The 15825-nt window shown below is 35.8% G+C and overlaps 2 protein-coding genes across 2 annotated transcripts; both read right to left on the bottom strand.

Annotated features, from left to right (window-relative positions):
- Nucleotides 1–8104: 8104 nt before the first annotated feature.
- On the bottom strand, nucleotides 8105–8455 carry LOC144548876 (putative LRR receptor-like serine/threonine-protein kinase At3g47570). Its single transcript, XM_078297586.1, has one exon. The coding sequence runs from the start codon at nucleotides 8453–8455 to the stop codon at nucleotides 8105–8107; it is 351 nt and encodes a 116-aa protein (XP_078153712.1).
- Nucleotides 8456–8604: 149 nt separating this feature from the next.
- LOC144548811 (uncharacterized) lies at nucleotides 8605–12047 on the bottom strand. Its single transcript, XM_078297529.1, has 2 exons — nucleotides 12006–12047; nucleotides 8605–11680 (listed from the first exon to the last, which is right to left on the bottom strand). The coding sequence occupies exons 1-2, from the start codon at nucleotides 12045–12047 to the stop codon at nucleotides 8705–8707; spliced, it is 3018 nt and encodes a 1005-aa protein (XP_078153655.1). The 3' UTR covers nucleotides 8605–8704.
- Nucleotides 12048–15825: the final 3778 nt, after the last annotated feature.

Raw genomic sequence — 15825 nt, 5'->3', positions numbered from 1 at the left:
ACTAATTATTAGATCCGAACCTTTGGACATGCCCTACCCGACATCAAAACATGCAAGGAAGGAAATTTTGCATTGGTCTATCACAGAGTGTTCATCCACTACAATAGTGGAATGGTTTTTTTCTCTCACAGAGTGCTCGTCTCATAGTTAAAGGGAGATGTATGTTTAGAAAGAAGTTGACCACAATATTTCGCATTCACAGAGTACTGGCCTACTACAATAGTGATCCATCCGGACTTTGTATATTTTTTCTCCTATGCTCTAATTAACCTTTTAATATTATCCATGGGGCTGGCACCTGAATAAATTTATAGGGTTTTGAATAAAAATGAATGCGAAATTGCATCATAAACACGCATGCACACACGCGCACACACCATTAAGTGACAAGCTAAGAAATTTGTCTAATCCATATGCTTACCATTAAGCTAATTTTAATTTTAATTTTTGTACTTTTCTAATAAGCAAATAAATTAAGGAAAAATATAATATTCATATCCTCTTTATTCATGGGATACAAGTTTGATAGTCATGTTAATGTATTTTTTTTGAGACTCTTGATTAATATTAAAATCAAGAATGACTATTTATCGGTATGTTGTGTCGACCTACAAATGTCATTAAAAAGTCCAAAATTTTAATAAATGCCTACGGGCTTTGTCTGCAACAAAAAAGAAAAAAAGAAAAAAAAAGAAATCATTACTACATTATGTTTCATATCTCTTCCACAATAGATTGTGGACGCCGTATTCTCTGTCATATCTCTTTCATGTCTCTTTCACAATAGAAATTATTGAGGTAATTTCTACCCGGTCAAGCACTTTCCCTCTGTTCAAACCATGCACCTTTTTCCACACTACCTTGACATTAAATGCCTACTCTCTCATGGTCTATCTCCTTTTTTTTTGTTCTGGTCATGATGTATACACTGATAAACATCACTGATCCAAGCGAATCAAGAATATGCACTCTATGGAAAGAATCGCTGAAATGTTTTTAATTTTTCCAATTAAACTCTTCCATGGAACAACATCTATTTTTTTAGTATTGCAAGTAGGACCTTTTCGTAGCAATGGGTCTAAAATTTCAATATTACTAAATAGTTGTATGTAATCAATAAAACCATGGATGAATGGTGATGGTCCTGCCATGTGGACCCTGCTGGTCAATGAAATAATTCCTAAGTTTCTTATTTTTCAAATAGTCAATGATCAACAAATCCTAATCATTCCATTAAAAGTTAATTTAATTAGGATCAGATTGTTCTTTTCTTTAATTAATTTTCTTTTTCAAATTTTAATTATGTAATTTTTTTTTTAATTATGGCTTATGATTAATTAACAATATTTACAAATATGTGTTATCTTATCACAAATTGACTACAACTGACAGTTATATTCATATATATTGAAGTATTTTAGATCACTCGACAACCCACTGTTTTATTATTTTTGTAGGATGGGTAAAAAGGATGGTGGACTAGAGAGGGTTTGTGGAAATAGTAATGTTTAAAGGGATGGTGCTTGAACCGGGAATCAGGTACGTCTCATCGATCATAGACAAAAGTGCGAGGAGAGGAATCATTGGTGTGCGTCAAAGTGAAGTTAATTAAGCCAAACTGGATCCAGTAAGGGTTATTCAGAATGAGTGAGATGCCTCTAGGGATGATAAGGGAGAGTAAGATAAAAAAAAATAATAAATAGTTGTTTGATGTAAAAACTCCATTAATTAAAAAGAGATAAAGTTCGAGTCTCTAAAACAAAAGGTGTCCTTTTTAAGTTGGATTTTGAAAAGGCGTATGATTTAATAAATTGGGAATTTCTACAAGAAGCTTTACTTGCTCGGGGGTTTGGGTCTAAATTTAGACGATGGATTTCTGATATTTTGCAAGGTAGTCGGACGTGTATTAGTGTAAATGGTTGTTTGGGAGAATACTTTAGTTGCAAGAGAGGATTGCGACAGGGGGATCCTCTATCTCCCTTTCTATTCGATATAGTGGCTGAGGCTTTGCATAAAATTTTACAAAAAGCTAAAATGGCAGGTTTTCTTAAAGGTTTGGGTAATTTTGTAGGTGTTGGGGATATCTTGAATCTGCATTTTGCAGATGATACCTTATTGTTTTTGGAAGCAAGTGACAAGATGGTCGAAACTCTTAAATTACTATTATTGGGTTTTGAGAATATGACTGGTCTGAAAATTAATTATCACAAGAGTGTTATGATACCACTGAATTTAAATGAGTTAGAAAGTAAGAGATTAGCGGATAGGTTTGGTTGCACCATAAGTCAATTACCTATAACTTACTTAGGAGTACCTGTGCATTGGAAATCTATTCCTGTTGAATGTTGGCATGTCCCAATCGATAAAATTGAGAAAAAACTACAGGGATGGAAAAGTAAATTACTTTCTATAGGGGGTAGAGTAACATTACTAAATGCAGTAATTTCTACCATTCCTTTGTATTGGCTTGCTCTGTATAAAATGCCTATTCAAATTAGAAAGCATATTGACAAACTTAGGAGAAGGTTTTTACGGTATGGGGGTAGTTCAGTTAGAAAAAAGATTTCTTTAGTTTCATGGTCAGTAGTTTGTGCTAGTAAGTTGCAGGGGGGTTTGGGTCTTTTAAACTTGCATACTATTAATATAGCTCTATTAGCTAAATGGTGGTACCGATATAATGACCCTGCAGTTGTAGGGATGTGGAAGTATATTATTCTAGCTAAATATGGGTCGCAAGAGTATAGTTATAGGATGTCAGCTTTTTGGAGGAATGTTCTCAAACTAAGACCATTTGTTGACTTGGGGTTTCAGAAAAAAGTAGGAAATGGTAAGGAGGTTTTGTTTTGGACAGATAGATGGATGGGCGAATATCCTTTAAGTGATTTATATCCCCAAATGTTTTTAGTTGCAACTAATATTGGTATATCTGTAGCTTCAGTTCTAGATTCTGGGAATATTAACTTAGCTTTTAGGAGACAACTAACAGGGGACCTTAGGGATGAATGGTATAGTTTAGTTTCTCAATTGAGGGTAGTGCACTTGGATATTGATGTGATGGATAGTTTGAGTTGGAGATGGAATACTAATGGTCGATTTACGGTAAATTCTTTTTATAGTTGGCTTGAGTATGGAGGGATTCAAAATGTTACTTTTAATACTATTTGGAAAGCAAAGATTCCATTTAAGATTAAGATTTTCTTGTGGCTTGTTAAGCAGGATAAGATACTTACCAGAGTAAATTTGAGCAAAAGAGGATGGCTAGGAGATGTAGCTTGTTAGTTTTGTGGGGCACCTGAAACAATAGATCACTTGTTTGTGCAATGCCCCTTTTTCTGAACAATTTGGAATTGGATTGCTGATTATAATAATTTCGCATTTGATATTACAACTATGGAGGAATTGTGGTTTATTGATGCTTTAATTCCTTTTAAAGATAGGTATTTGATCGAATTGGTAAGAGGAGCAGTATTGTGGGTCATGTGGTTAACTAGAAATAAACTATGTTTTCATGGGATACATACTTCTCTTAGATCCATAGGATCTCAAATTATTTCTTTAGCACAATTTTGGGTGAGATCCAAAGGAAGGGGTACTCTTCTTACACTATCCTTAGTTCTACCTACTGATGCCATGCAATTGCCTGTTTTCTTTGATAATTTTCTATTGCAGGAGGAGAGGGTAGCTGGAACAAATGGGTTAGAGCATCAGATTGATGATGATACCTTCCTGGTAGTTCATTCGGTCGTTTCTGACATTTAGCTAGTTGATATGCATGTTATTTCGTATATGTTGCTGGTTTTGATGGCTTTGTGTTGCCAACTATTTCTATAGTTTCAATTTGTAGTATGCTACGTGATTTTCTTTGATGTATCGTTTATAGGATGTGTGTAAACAGGTACCAGTGGTTTGGTACCACGTTTGATAAACTCTGTAGGTTTCGTTTCTTAATGAAATCGGTGGTATGTACCACTTTTATTTTATTTTATTTTTTTTTAAAAAAAAAGAGATAAAGTTAGAGGTAGGAGAAAAAGGATGAGTAGATAGATAGCAGGCAGGTACTAGAGACAGAATAAAGATATCATGTTATGTTTAAAGTATAATTTCGTGGAGTACAATTGGGTGTTGACTTGAGCGTGGACTTGACTATGAGTCTATGAGGCTCTCAAAAAATCTCTGCCATATCTTTTGATTCTAAAGACATCTTTTAAGAGACTGCAATCTCTTTTATAACAGATGAGAAGTCCAACATAGATGTATGGTTTTTTTAATTGATTATGATGGGCTTAGGCTTGGGCTTGGGCTTGGGCATGGGCTTGGCCTAGGTGCAATTTTTGTTCGCCAAATCTATGTTAGGGCTTGGGCTTGGGCATGGACTTGACTATGAGTCTATGAGGCTCTCAAAAATATTTTTGCCTTATCTTTGATTCTGAAGACATCTTCAAAGTGACAGCATGTACATTAACATAAGGTTTTAAAAAAAAACAAAAAAACAAAAGAGATAGTGTAGCATGTACATTAACATAAGGTTTGGTTACTCGAAGATATTTTTGCCTTATTTTGGATTCATTTAAGTATTTAAAAATTGTTAAAACTGACAGGTAAGCTTCAAATATAATTTCATATACATACAAATATTTACTAGATCAATTTGAAAAAAAAAAAAATTTAAGAAACATATCATATATTGCATTTTCAGCTGCTTGTGTGTATCCTAGATGATTTTTATTATTTGTGTGAGACTGGAGACTTCCAAATGCAATATTAGAGAATTTAGATCAAGCCTTGTTTTGTCTTTCATTATTTGTGGGAGCCCAGAGACTTAAAGATATATAAAGAGTGCTTTGGATTTCTATTGATGAATTAGATTATTTCAACTTCATCACATACACAATTCTGCACAGGCAAGCAATAATTGAATATGATTAACGCACATTTATAGACCTCCAGCAGTCTTAAAATTGTTAATTTTAACCAAAAAGAAAAGAAGAGTAGTTTATTCGCCTATTCTGTATTTAAAAATAAAAAAATGATATATCATAGTTTTAAACATTTTGACAATATATACTATTTTCAAATTTTCAAATAGGAAAACATCAACCTCCTTGCAGGTAGCCCAAACACCATGTTGGACCACTTTCACAATTGGTTTCTGGTCAATATCTCTCCTATTATATTGGGCCCAAACCCAACCCTCTTAGCCCTTTCAACACGTAAACCTCATATATATATAGGCCTGTACATGTGCCTGTCCATGTGCAATAATACAAATCTGAGCCCATCTCTCTCACCCACCTCAAACTCATCGACGACAAAAGCTCACATTATTTCTCAACCCTCCATCTAAACATAACTACTGTTTATAAGAACTACTACAAATTATCAATGGTCAATTTATTTTTCATGATAGTTTAATAAAGATGTGGTTTTTTCTTCTCTTCCTTACTATTTTATTCATCCATCGAGTTTCACATTTCAGAAGAGAGTAAAAATAAAAACCAGTTACCTAACTCATTTCCAAATATTCCGAATATTTTTTTTCGTAACATAAATTTCCTAGCATTTTCAGTTATCCCAATTACTTCTTGTAAATAAGTCCCGTTGGAATGTACAAAAAAGATATGAACAAAAAACTTCAAAGTGATATGTAACTCTAGTTTAGGATTACGGACCATGCATGGTTATTTGTGACAGACCACCAACATAATATCCAACAGGTGAGATTTTTTATTTTTTATTTTTACTGTAAAAGTTCAATTTTTCCCATGCCGGAGCTTGCTCCGGCCGAATCGGATCTGAAACTTGGATTATTTTTGTCAAAAGCTTATTTTCTACTAAAAAATAGAAAAGTTAATAAAACATTAATTTTTCAAAAATTGAGGTTATGAAGAAGAAATTAATGGGTGTAATATTCATCCCTTAAAAAAGAAAAGGAAAAAAAAATGACAAGAAAATTAGACAAACAAATCAGAAACAAAGAAAATGGAGGTGTCCAGTGAAAACAAAAATGGAGCAGGAAAACAAAAAATAATTTTTTTTTAAAAAGAAATGAAACTACACTCGGCCAATATTTTATAGGGTAATTATAATTTCCCCACTTAATTATTCATCCCCCATATCATCTCCCAACTAATTTTCTATTTTAACTATAACTATAACTACTATTTTTAACAACATTTATTTCTTTCCTCTTTCTCCCTTTCTCTTCCACCTTCATCTTCTTGTAATTAATCCCTTTCATGTTTATGTTCCCCTTCCTCATGAAGTAGCGAGTTTTGCAAAGAACAAAGCTTTATTAATGGTGAATTAGGCCACTGCATATTAAATAAATGACATAAAAACAAATTTTGATAAAAAAAATAGAGATATATGAATGAATACTTGATGTCTTAGAATGAATACTTCAATGTGTATAAATGAATACTTAATATCTTAGGTATGAATACTTACGTGACAAGATATTAATACTTGTGCAATGAACAACTCGAAAGTATGTCATCATGGATCTCATTTGAAAAAAAAAATTGTATAGAAAACGTTAATGGTTTTAGATTTGCAAAATTCTTCACAGATCGTCAGAAATATTAGTTAGATTGAACGGAGAAAAAAAAACTCACCTCTAAAAACGTGTAAATATGGATGAGTGATGTTTCCAGTTTTTATATTTGCACTTGCACGACGAGGATGAATACTTTCTTGATAACGATGAATACTTGTACAACGAACAACTCGAAAGTATATCATCATGGATCTCATTTTAAAGATAAAATTATGTCAAAAACATTCGTGGTTTTAGATTTGCAAAATTTCTCACCGATCGTCAAAAATATTGATTAGATTGAACGAAGAAGAAAAATCCCACCTCTAAAAATGTGTTTAGCTTTTTTTTTTAATACTTGATATATTAGGTTTGAATACTTGATGTGTTACAGATAAATACTTGATGCATTATAATGAATACTTGTGCATGCCAGTTGTAAAATCTTTCAAATATTATGTGGTCTCCAAATAGTAAGTGGTCCTCCTAGATAGTTAGTAGTTATTGAAGTAGTTAATGACTGGGGGATGAAATGAGGGATTGTTACGGGAAGATAGCTAGGTGCTCCCTATTTTATAAAATGGAGAGCGAGAAAAACGAAGGGACATTCAATTTTTTCTCATTCTTTTAGTCCTTAAGAGAAAAAGGACCATGCTTTCAAGTCATACCAAAAAGTGGTTGATTGTTCTTCAAAAGGGATGCATATTTCGCAAGCAATTACTTGATTACAAGTCAAAGCTGATTGCTTTCCTTTCCTGATACTTCGCATCAGTAAAAGGTACACAAGACAGTTTATTTTATCCTCTACATGTATCTAGCTTTTCTATGATATGAATGCCTGTGTCATACTTTGTTACAGTTTTATTGCATTTCTTTTCTGGTGTTTGTTGATAGCTATTGGTCAAGCAATCAACTTTTTCAGATATACAACAGCTTCAGCTCAAAGGTATGTTCAATTAATTCTTCAGTTATTTTGCAGTAGCTGTCACAATTTAGATTTCGAGTAAGGAATTGAATATATAATCATATTTACAGTTCTGTAAATTCGACTAGCATATAGTTGACTGTCAATAAGTACGGTCTATATTCATTAAAAAGTGGGTTATCACTTTATGATTTGTTATGGGAACCAGTGTTTGATGCCTTTGTTCAAGGTTTCGGTTTGATAGCTTTCATTCGGCCTGTTTGTGACACTTGGCAGACAGCTCAGAGGTGAAGGCAACTAATATGGATCATGAAAAAAAACTCTGATGAGATCATTAATATTAGGCATTTACATGCGTTCCTCCGGAAGAATAAGAGCTCGAATAATCCAATATATAAATATGCATCATTAATCCAATTCACTCATTACAATATTCTTATTTAATTGAGTGCATATATATAAAAGGTCTTTCAATTGAAATACTTAAGAGGCCCCCCTTATTTGTCAATTAGAAATAAATAATATTTGTTATTACAACATATATACTACAACACCATAAATTACAACAACAGTTATCCAAATTTTACATATAATACATATTTAGGGGAGCCCTTCTTCTCTTTTGATCATATTTTTCTCTGTCTCTATTGCCTAAGCACTTTTGTTCGTGCTAAGTTCAACTCCTTGGTAACATCTTTGATAGAAATGCGTTCTTTTGGAGACTCTTTGCAACACATTAGCCCACATTGAATCACTGGAACCAAACAACTATAGACATTTTCAGGTGTATCCAGATTGTGTTCTCCATCAATTTCAGAGAATAATTTGGGGTCGACTATGTCCATGACTTGGTCAGGGAAAGCCATCTCAACTTGCTTCTGAAGGCTTAAACCATCTATGATTCTCTCATCGGTTGGACTTACTCCAGTGAACAACTCAAGCAAGAGAATGCCGTAGCTATAAACATCTCCTTCTACCGATGGCCGACCACCCATCCCATACTCTAGACAATGAAAAGTAAATAGTTACAGCCCTAAATTTAGTACATAAGTATAGTGACCTGTGACTCTACCTATTAACATCTGTATAATTCACCTAGTTTCAAAAACTTGGGCTCACATGATTTTTAAAATTTTTATATATAGCCTAAAACGGTAAATTAAAGAAGTATAGAAAGATAATAAAATTAAGTCTGAATCATATCAGTATAAATGAGGCAATAAATATGTTTCCCTTTAGCCCCGTCAGTGGAACAAATTTGACCATTTTTTTTCTTTGAACCTTAACAAAGTCGATGAATAATTGTGTCGCAGGGACATGTAAAAAAAAGTACTTATCAAATAATAAGCCCCGCTATATATACCTGGAGGAATGTAGCCAATAGAACCTTTGATTCCACCGGTGCTTGACATTGATTGAGAAGACATGGTATCAGGTCGAACCAAAAACCTTGCTAATCCAAAATCACCCACATGTGCAGTCATGTTATCATCCAAAAGTACATTACTAGGTTTGAGATCACAATGCACGATTGGTACAGCTAAATGGTAATGGAGATAATCTACTGCTGCCGCCACATCAAATGCAATGTTCAACCTCTGGACGAAGCTGAGGCTTCTGAATGGCCGATCCGTACATGCATTTGGATGCAACCATGTGGCCAAGCTACCATTTGGCATGAACTCAAAAACCAAAGCCTTGAAATCATTACCTTGGTGGTCTATGCTAGAGCACAAACTCAGCACTTTTATGAGGTTCCGGTGTCTCACATTTTTTAATGCCTCGCATTCAGAAAAGAAACTTCTAGAAGCAATGTGTTTCTCAAGGTTTAGCACTTTCACCGCAACAGTTGTCACATTCTCGAAGCTCATAACGGCTTTGTAAACTTCTCCAAATGAACCTTTTCCAATTAAATTATTTGGGGAGAAATTTTCAGTAGCTCTAAGAAGGTCGTTGAATGAAATAGGCTCTAACCCATATTTCAAAGCTTTATCAGATTGGGGTTTGTTTCGAGGGTTTTTTCTAGTATAATAAATCACTACCAAGCAAATTATTGCTGTTATGCAAATAAAAGAACCAACAATAGAACTTATGAGCACCATTTTTCTTCGAAAGTGATGTCTCTGTGTGGAAGGTTGTGAAATGCATTGTGGCAAATGCATTTGGGGTACTCCACCACAAAGCTTTGGATTTCCTCTTACATCTAGACCACTGGCATTCTTGAAAATGCCTTCTTTTGGTAATTCGCCCTCGAAATTATTGAAAGAGATATTCAAATATTGCAAATTCATTGTACCCAGGAATTCAGGAACTCGACCAGAGAGTGAGTTGTTAGAGACATCAATGGTTTGCAGCCCTTTTAAATTGCTTAATTTGGTTGGAATTGTTCCTTGGAACAGATTGCTACCAAGATAAAGGGCTTGAAGTACTTCGCATCCATCAATTGTGGTAGGAATCTCTCCACCCAACTTGTTATTCGAGAGACGAATTGATTGTAGGTTTTTCAAGTTACCAATTTCTGATGACAAGATGCCAGTTAGATAATTGTGTGACAAGTCCAAAGTAATGGAAAGAGAAGGAAGATCCATGATTTCTTTGGGAATTTCACCTACCAACTTATTATTTGAAAACTTCAAGAGTTCTAAGATTTTCATGTTACTTAACTCTGGTGGTATACTCCCTTCTAATGCATTATTTTCTAGAGATAGCTTGGTCATTTGGGTGAGGTTGGCAAGAGTTACGGGGATTTGACCTGAAATCATGTTACTATTCAGATCTAATTCTCCTAGTTTGAAAAGATTACCAATTTCTACCGGAATGCTGCCACTGAGAAACATGTTGCCTAGGTCAAGCGTGTTTAAGTTGTTGAGTTTTCGGAGCTCTGCTGGTATGCTTCCAGAAATTAGGTTACTAGACAGTGTGAGTTTAAGAAGACTATTAGAAAGGTTTGTTATAGAACTAGGTAAAACTCCTTGTAGTTGGATGTTGTCAAGTCGTAACAATTCTAACAAAGTACAATTTGTCAAAGCATCCATGAAACTCCAGTCAAGTGGCCTCTTGGCTTCTAGTTGATTAAAAGACAAAACCACTATTTGAAGATTTTCTAAGGCTCCTAAGCTAGATGGTATCACGCCAGTGAAGTAATTATAATCTAATTCAACTGCAATAAGAGAAGAACAATTGGATATGGATTGTGGGATCTGTCCTTTGAGTTGATTGTCATAGAGGCGTAAATATTTCAAGTTTGGTAAAGAATTGCACATATCAAAAGGTAGAGTTCCATCAAGCTGGTTATAACCAAGTTCCATGGTAGACAATGCTGATAGGTTATAAATTGAGTGTGGTATTTCACCCGAAATGTTGTTATGATAAATGTTAAAAAACTGGAGGTTTTGAAGCCTCCCAAGTCCGTCAGGTATGAATCCACTTAACATATTTTCGGAAAGATCAATAGCTGTTAAACTTTGAAGATTACCCAAGGTATGTGGGATGGAACCATAGAATTTATTTTTAGAAAGAGAAAGTTGCAGTAAGTTAGTAAGGTTGCCTAAGCCAGGCGGGATGTGACCACTAATGTTATTTTGGTTAAGATAGAGAAGTGACAGTTTGGTAAGGTTACCTAAGGTAGGTGGGATGGAACCTATGAGATTATTGCCATACAGTGATAATATTTGGAGCTGTGGGAGGAGGCCGAATTCCAATGGTATGCCTCCTGTGAGAATGTTATTGCCCAGACCAATTTTTTCTAATTCTTTGCATTGCGCTAAGTGAGATGGAATGGTTCCATGGAGATTATTATTTCTTAAATGAATAAGTTCTAGATTTGAGCAATTACTTAGAGTAGATGGAATGCTACCATCGAGAAAATTCACACTCAAGTTGACAAAACGTAGCCTACCCAAGTATCCGATCTCTACCGGGATACTTCCTCTCAGTTGGTTATCAGAGAGACTTATTCTTTGGAGGAACGTGAGGTTTGCTAGAGATGGAGATATATAACCTGACAATTGTTTGGAGTCGAGAATGAGAGCAGTCACTCTATCAGGATGGTGGCGGCCACACAAGATCCCTTGCCATTGACAGTGGTGCAGTGACTCGTTCCATGAGGAGAGGACTCCAAATGGGTCATCATGGATTTGGGACTTGAAGGAGAGAAGTGCTGATAGATCAGTTTTACTAGTGGTTACTTGTTGAATAAATGATTCAAACTTAGATAATTTCTGTTATTAGAGAAATGAGTGAAGGGCTGTGAGTAAATTTACGTTTATTAGGGTTGTCTTTGTTTATTTAAATTGCTAATTTAGGCGCACTCTATTTTGTAACTGTTTGTTAAGTGAAGGGTTGTAACTCTTCAGGGGTTGGATCTATTCTGCTTTATATATAGCAGTTAGATAATAGACAATTTGTATCTCTTTTTCAAATACATAATATTGAACTTTGTCTGCTTCTCTTATTTCCTCTCTAAATATTCCAACATTCTGGTATCAGAGCAAGGTTAGAACCATGAATCAATCTACCATTCCTCAATTCGATGGAGAGAATTACAATTTCTGGTGTATCAAGATGAAAACGCTGCTTAAGTCTCATGGGTTATGGGACATAGTTGAGGCTGGTTTGACGGGAACTGATCAAGAAAATGTTAAGAAGGATTCAAGGGCGATGTGCTTTATTCAACAAGGTGTTAGCGATGCAGTCTTTCCCAAAATCGCAGCAGCAGAAAATGCCAAAGTAGCCTGGACGAATCTGTCTACTTCGTTTGAAGGAAACACTCGGGTAAAGGGGATGAAACTTCAGGGATTGAGAAGGGATTTTGAGACACTGCAGATGAAGCCTGAAGAGAACATCCAAACTTTTCTTACAAAGGTGCAGGATGTGGTGAATCAAATGAAGGTATATGGTGATACGGTGTCAGATCAGACGGTGGTTTCCAAAGTGTTGAGAAGTCTAAATCCTGATTTTGATCATGTTGTCGCTGCGATTGAGGAATCCAAAGATTTAGCAAATTATTCATTCATAGAACTTACAGGATCTCTACAGACACATGAATCTAGATTAAAGAAAAGGGAAGAATCGGTTGGAGAACAAGCCTTTTATGTAAGAGGAGAAGTTGTGAGAGGAAGAGGAAGAAGCAGGGGTAGTTTTGCTAGAGGGAGAAGAGGCAGGGGATCGAGTTCGAGAGGGGGAAGCACCACTGGAGAATCGAATTCCAGAGGGGGAAGGAATATTGATTCGTCAGATTGTGACTCATCCGATGAGTTTAAGAAAGGAGTTAGGTGTTATAACTGCAATAAGATGGGACATTACAAATCTGAATGTCAAGAGCCAAGTAAACGGGTGGTGCGTTGCTATTATTGTAACAAACTGGGGCATCTTCAATCTCAGTGTTACACCAAAAAAAGAGAAGAAGGTCAGGCAAGTTTCGCCCAGGAGAATGAAGAGGAGTATGAGGAGACAGATGATGCACTTTTCATGGCTTACACCAGTCACAAAATTGATCCAAGCACGATTTGGTTTCTGGACAGCGGGTGCTCAAATCACATGACAGGGCATAAGGAGCAGTTTGTTACTCTTGATGAATCCTTTAAGCATCAAGTGAAACTTGGAGATAATAAGATGATTCAAGTAGAAGGTAAAGGGACAGTATCTGTTCTTACAGCAACCGGTATGAAAAATCTTCAAAACGTGTATTTCATTCCAAAATTGTCACAAAACTTGTTGAGTATTGGGCAATTGACTGATAACGGTTATTTCGTTGTATTTGATGGTAAAACCTGTACCATAAAAGAGAAGACAAGTGACCAGTTAATTGTAAAAGTAGAAATGGCTGCAAACAAATTGTTTCCTCTAGAAATGACCACTGTGATGGATCGGGCATTAATTGCAAAAGGGACGAAGATCTCTGATCTGTGGCATCAGAGATATGGGCATTTAAATGAGTCAAGTTTGAAGTTATTGGGTCATAAAGAGATGGTCTATGGTATACCTGCGATTGATGAAGTAGAATTTTGTGAGGGATGTGTGTATGGAAAACAATCCAGAATACCATTTCCAAAGAATCAAAGTAGAAAGACTGAGAACATTCTTGAGGTTGTGCATACCGACTTATGCGGGCCAATGAAGACTACATCTTTAGGTGGCAGTAAGTATTTCTTATTGTTCATTGATGATTTTAGTAGGAGAAGTTGGATTTATTTTCTTAAGGCCAAATCTGAAACATTCAATGTGTTCAAGAAGTTTAAAGCTTTGGTTGAAAAACAATCAGGCAGCAGTATAAAAGTTCTAAGATCTGATAGGGGAGGGGAGTTTACTTCAAGAGAGTTCAATGAATTTTGTGAAGTAGAAGGGATACACCATGAGCTGACCACACCGTATACACCGCAACAAAACGGTGTAGCAGAAAGGAAGAATAGAACAGTAGTTGAAATGGGAAGGAGTTTGATGAAACACAAGAAGCTGCCTAATCAATTTTGGGCTGAAGCTGTAGGAACAGCAGTTCATATACTGAACCGATCACCAACCAAGGCAGTGAGTGAAGTTACTCCATTGGAAGCTTGGTCTGGAAAGAAACCCGATGTAAGTTATTTTAGAGTATTCGGTTGTATAGCTTATGGGTTCATTGATGATCACATGAGAAGTAAACTTGATGACAAAACTCTAAAACAAATCTTTATTGGGTACAGTGAGCAGTCAAAAGGGTACAGGTTATATGATCCTGTAAGTGGAAAGGTTACAGTGAATAGAAATGTTGTTTTTGATGAAGGGTCATGTTGGGATTTGGATGAGAAGAAAGAAGCGGTAGCTGCTGAAAAAGAAACTGTTACAGTTACTGACAGTGAATTAATAGAAGATGAAAGTGATAGGAGTGAAGAGCAGGAGATATTGGATAGAAATGAAGTTGTCGAAACTCCTCTGAAAACTTATACCAGGAGGGGGAGAGATGTGCGGCTCACAAACAGGAAGACAAAAGCACTAACAGACTTGTATGAATCAACGCAAGTAATGTTAGTGGCTGATCCGACATGTTTTGAAGAAGCAGCTATGAAGGATGAGTGGAAAGTAGCCATGAAGGATGAGATTGCAGCAATAGAGAAGAACAAAACTTGGAGATTGGTAAGATTACCGGAAGGAAAAAATGTAATTGGGGTGAAATGGGTGTACAAAACTAAAGTAGGACCAGAGGGTGAAATACTGAAGCATAAGGCTAGACTTGTGGTGCGAGGGTACACTCAAGAGCAGGGAGTTGATTTTGATGAGACATTTTCTCCTGTGGCACGATTTGAAACCATAAGAACTCTTTTGGCAATTGCAGCACATTCAAAACTGACAGTGTATCAATTTGATGTAAAATCAGCCTTTTTAAATGGGGAATTGAAGGAGGATGTTTACATAGAGCAGCCAAAGGGGTTTGAAGTTCACGGGAAAAAGGAGCATGTATACAAATTGGATAAGGCTTTGTATGGATTAAAACAGGCCCCACGAGCATGGTACAGTAAAATTGATAGTCACTTTCTTGAAACTGGTTTTGAAAGGAGCAGTAGTGAACCTAATCTTTACATAAAGAAGAATGGTGGAAATGAACTGCTGATTGTGTGTCTTTATGTAGATGACATGATCTACATGGGAACAAATCAGAGTTTAGTTGATCAGTTTAAAGAGAGTATGAAAAAGAAGTTTGAGATGACTGACTTAGGAAGGATGAAATATTTCTTGGGTTTGGAAGTGATTCAAGATGACAAGGGCATTTTTGTCTCACAAAAGAAATATGCCTGTGACCTTTTAAGAAGATTTCAGATGGAGAACTGTCAGGCAATGAGTACACCCATGAACGCAAAAGAAAAATTAGTCAAGGAGGATGGAAGTGCATCAGCTGATGGTGTGAGATATAGAAGTATGGTGGGTGGCTTAATTTATCTTACTCACACAAGACCTGATATTTCATTTTCAGTTGGAGTTGTATCAAGATTTATGCACAATCCAACAAAACACCATATGGGAGCAGCGAAAAGAATTCTGAGGTACATTTCTGGAACAACTGAGTATGGGGTGTGGTACGATAGGAAGAGTACAGGAAAGTTGTCTGGGTACAGTGACAGTGATTGGGCAGGGTGTTATGAAGATATGAAGAGTACATCTGGTTACTTGTTCTGTTTGGGGTTAAGTCCTGTCAGCTGGAAATCAAAGAAACAGCCAACAGTAGCGCTTTCCTCAACAGAAGCGGAGTATGTAGCAGTATGTACAGCAGCTTGTCAAGGGGTATGGCTCAGTAGAATTTTGAAAGATGTTGAGAAGCAACAGGAAGGATCAGTAGTGATTAAATGCGACAACAAATCAACAATAGCTATGTGCAAAAATCCGATGTATCACG

Source organism: Carex rostrata, chromosome 34 (genome assembly GCF_964058835.1).
Source record: "Carex rostrata chromosome 34, lpCarRost1.2, whole genome shotgun sequence".
In the NCBI taxonomy this organism is placed as follows: domain Eukaryota; kingdom Viridiplantae; phylum Streptophyta; class Magnoliopsida; order Poales; family Cyperaceae; genus Carex; species Carex rostrata.
The sequence above is the reverse complement of the archived record's forward strand: the minus strand, read 5'-3'. Positions and strand labels throughout refer to the sequence as shown.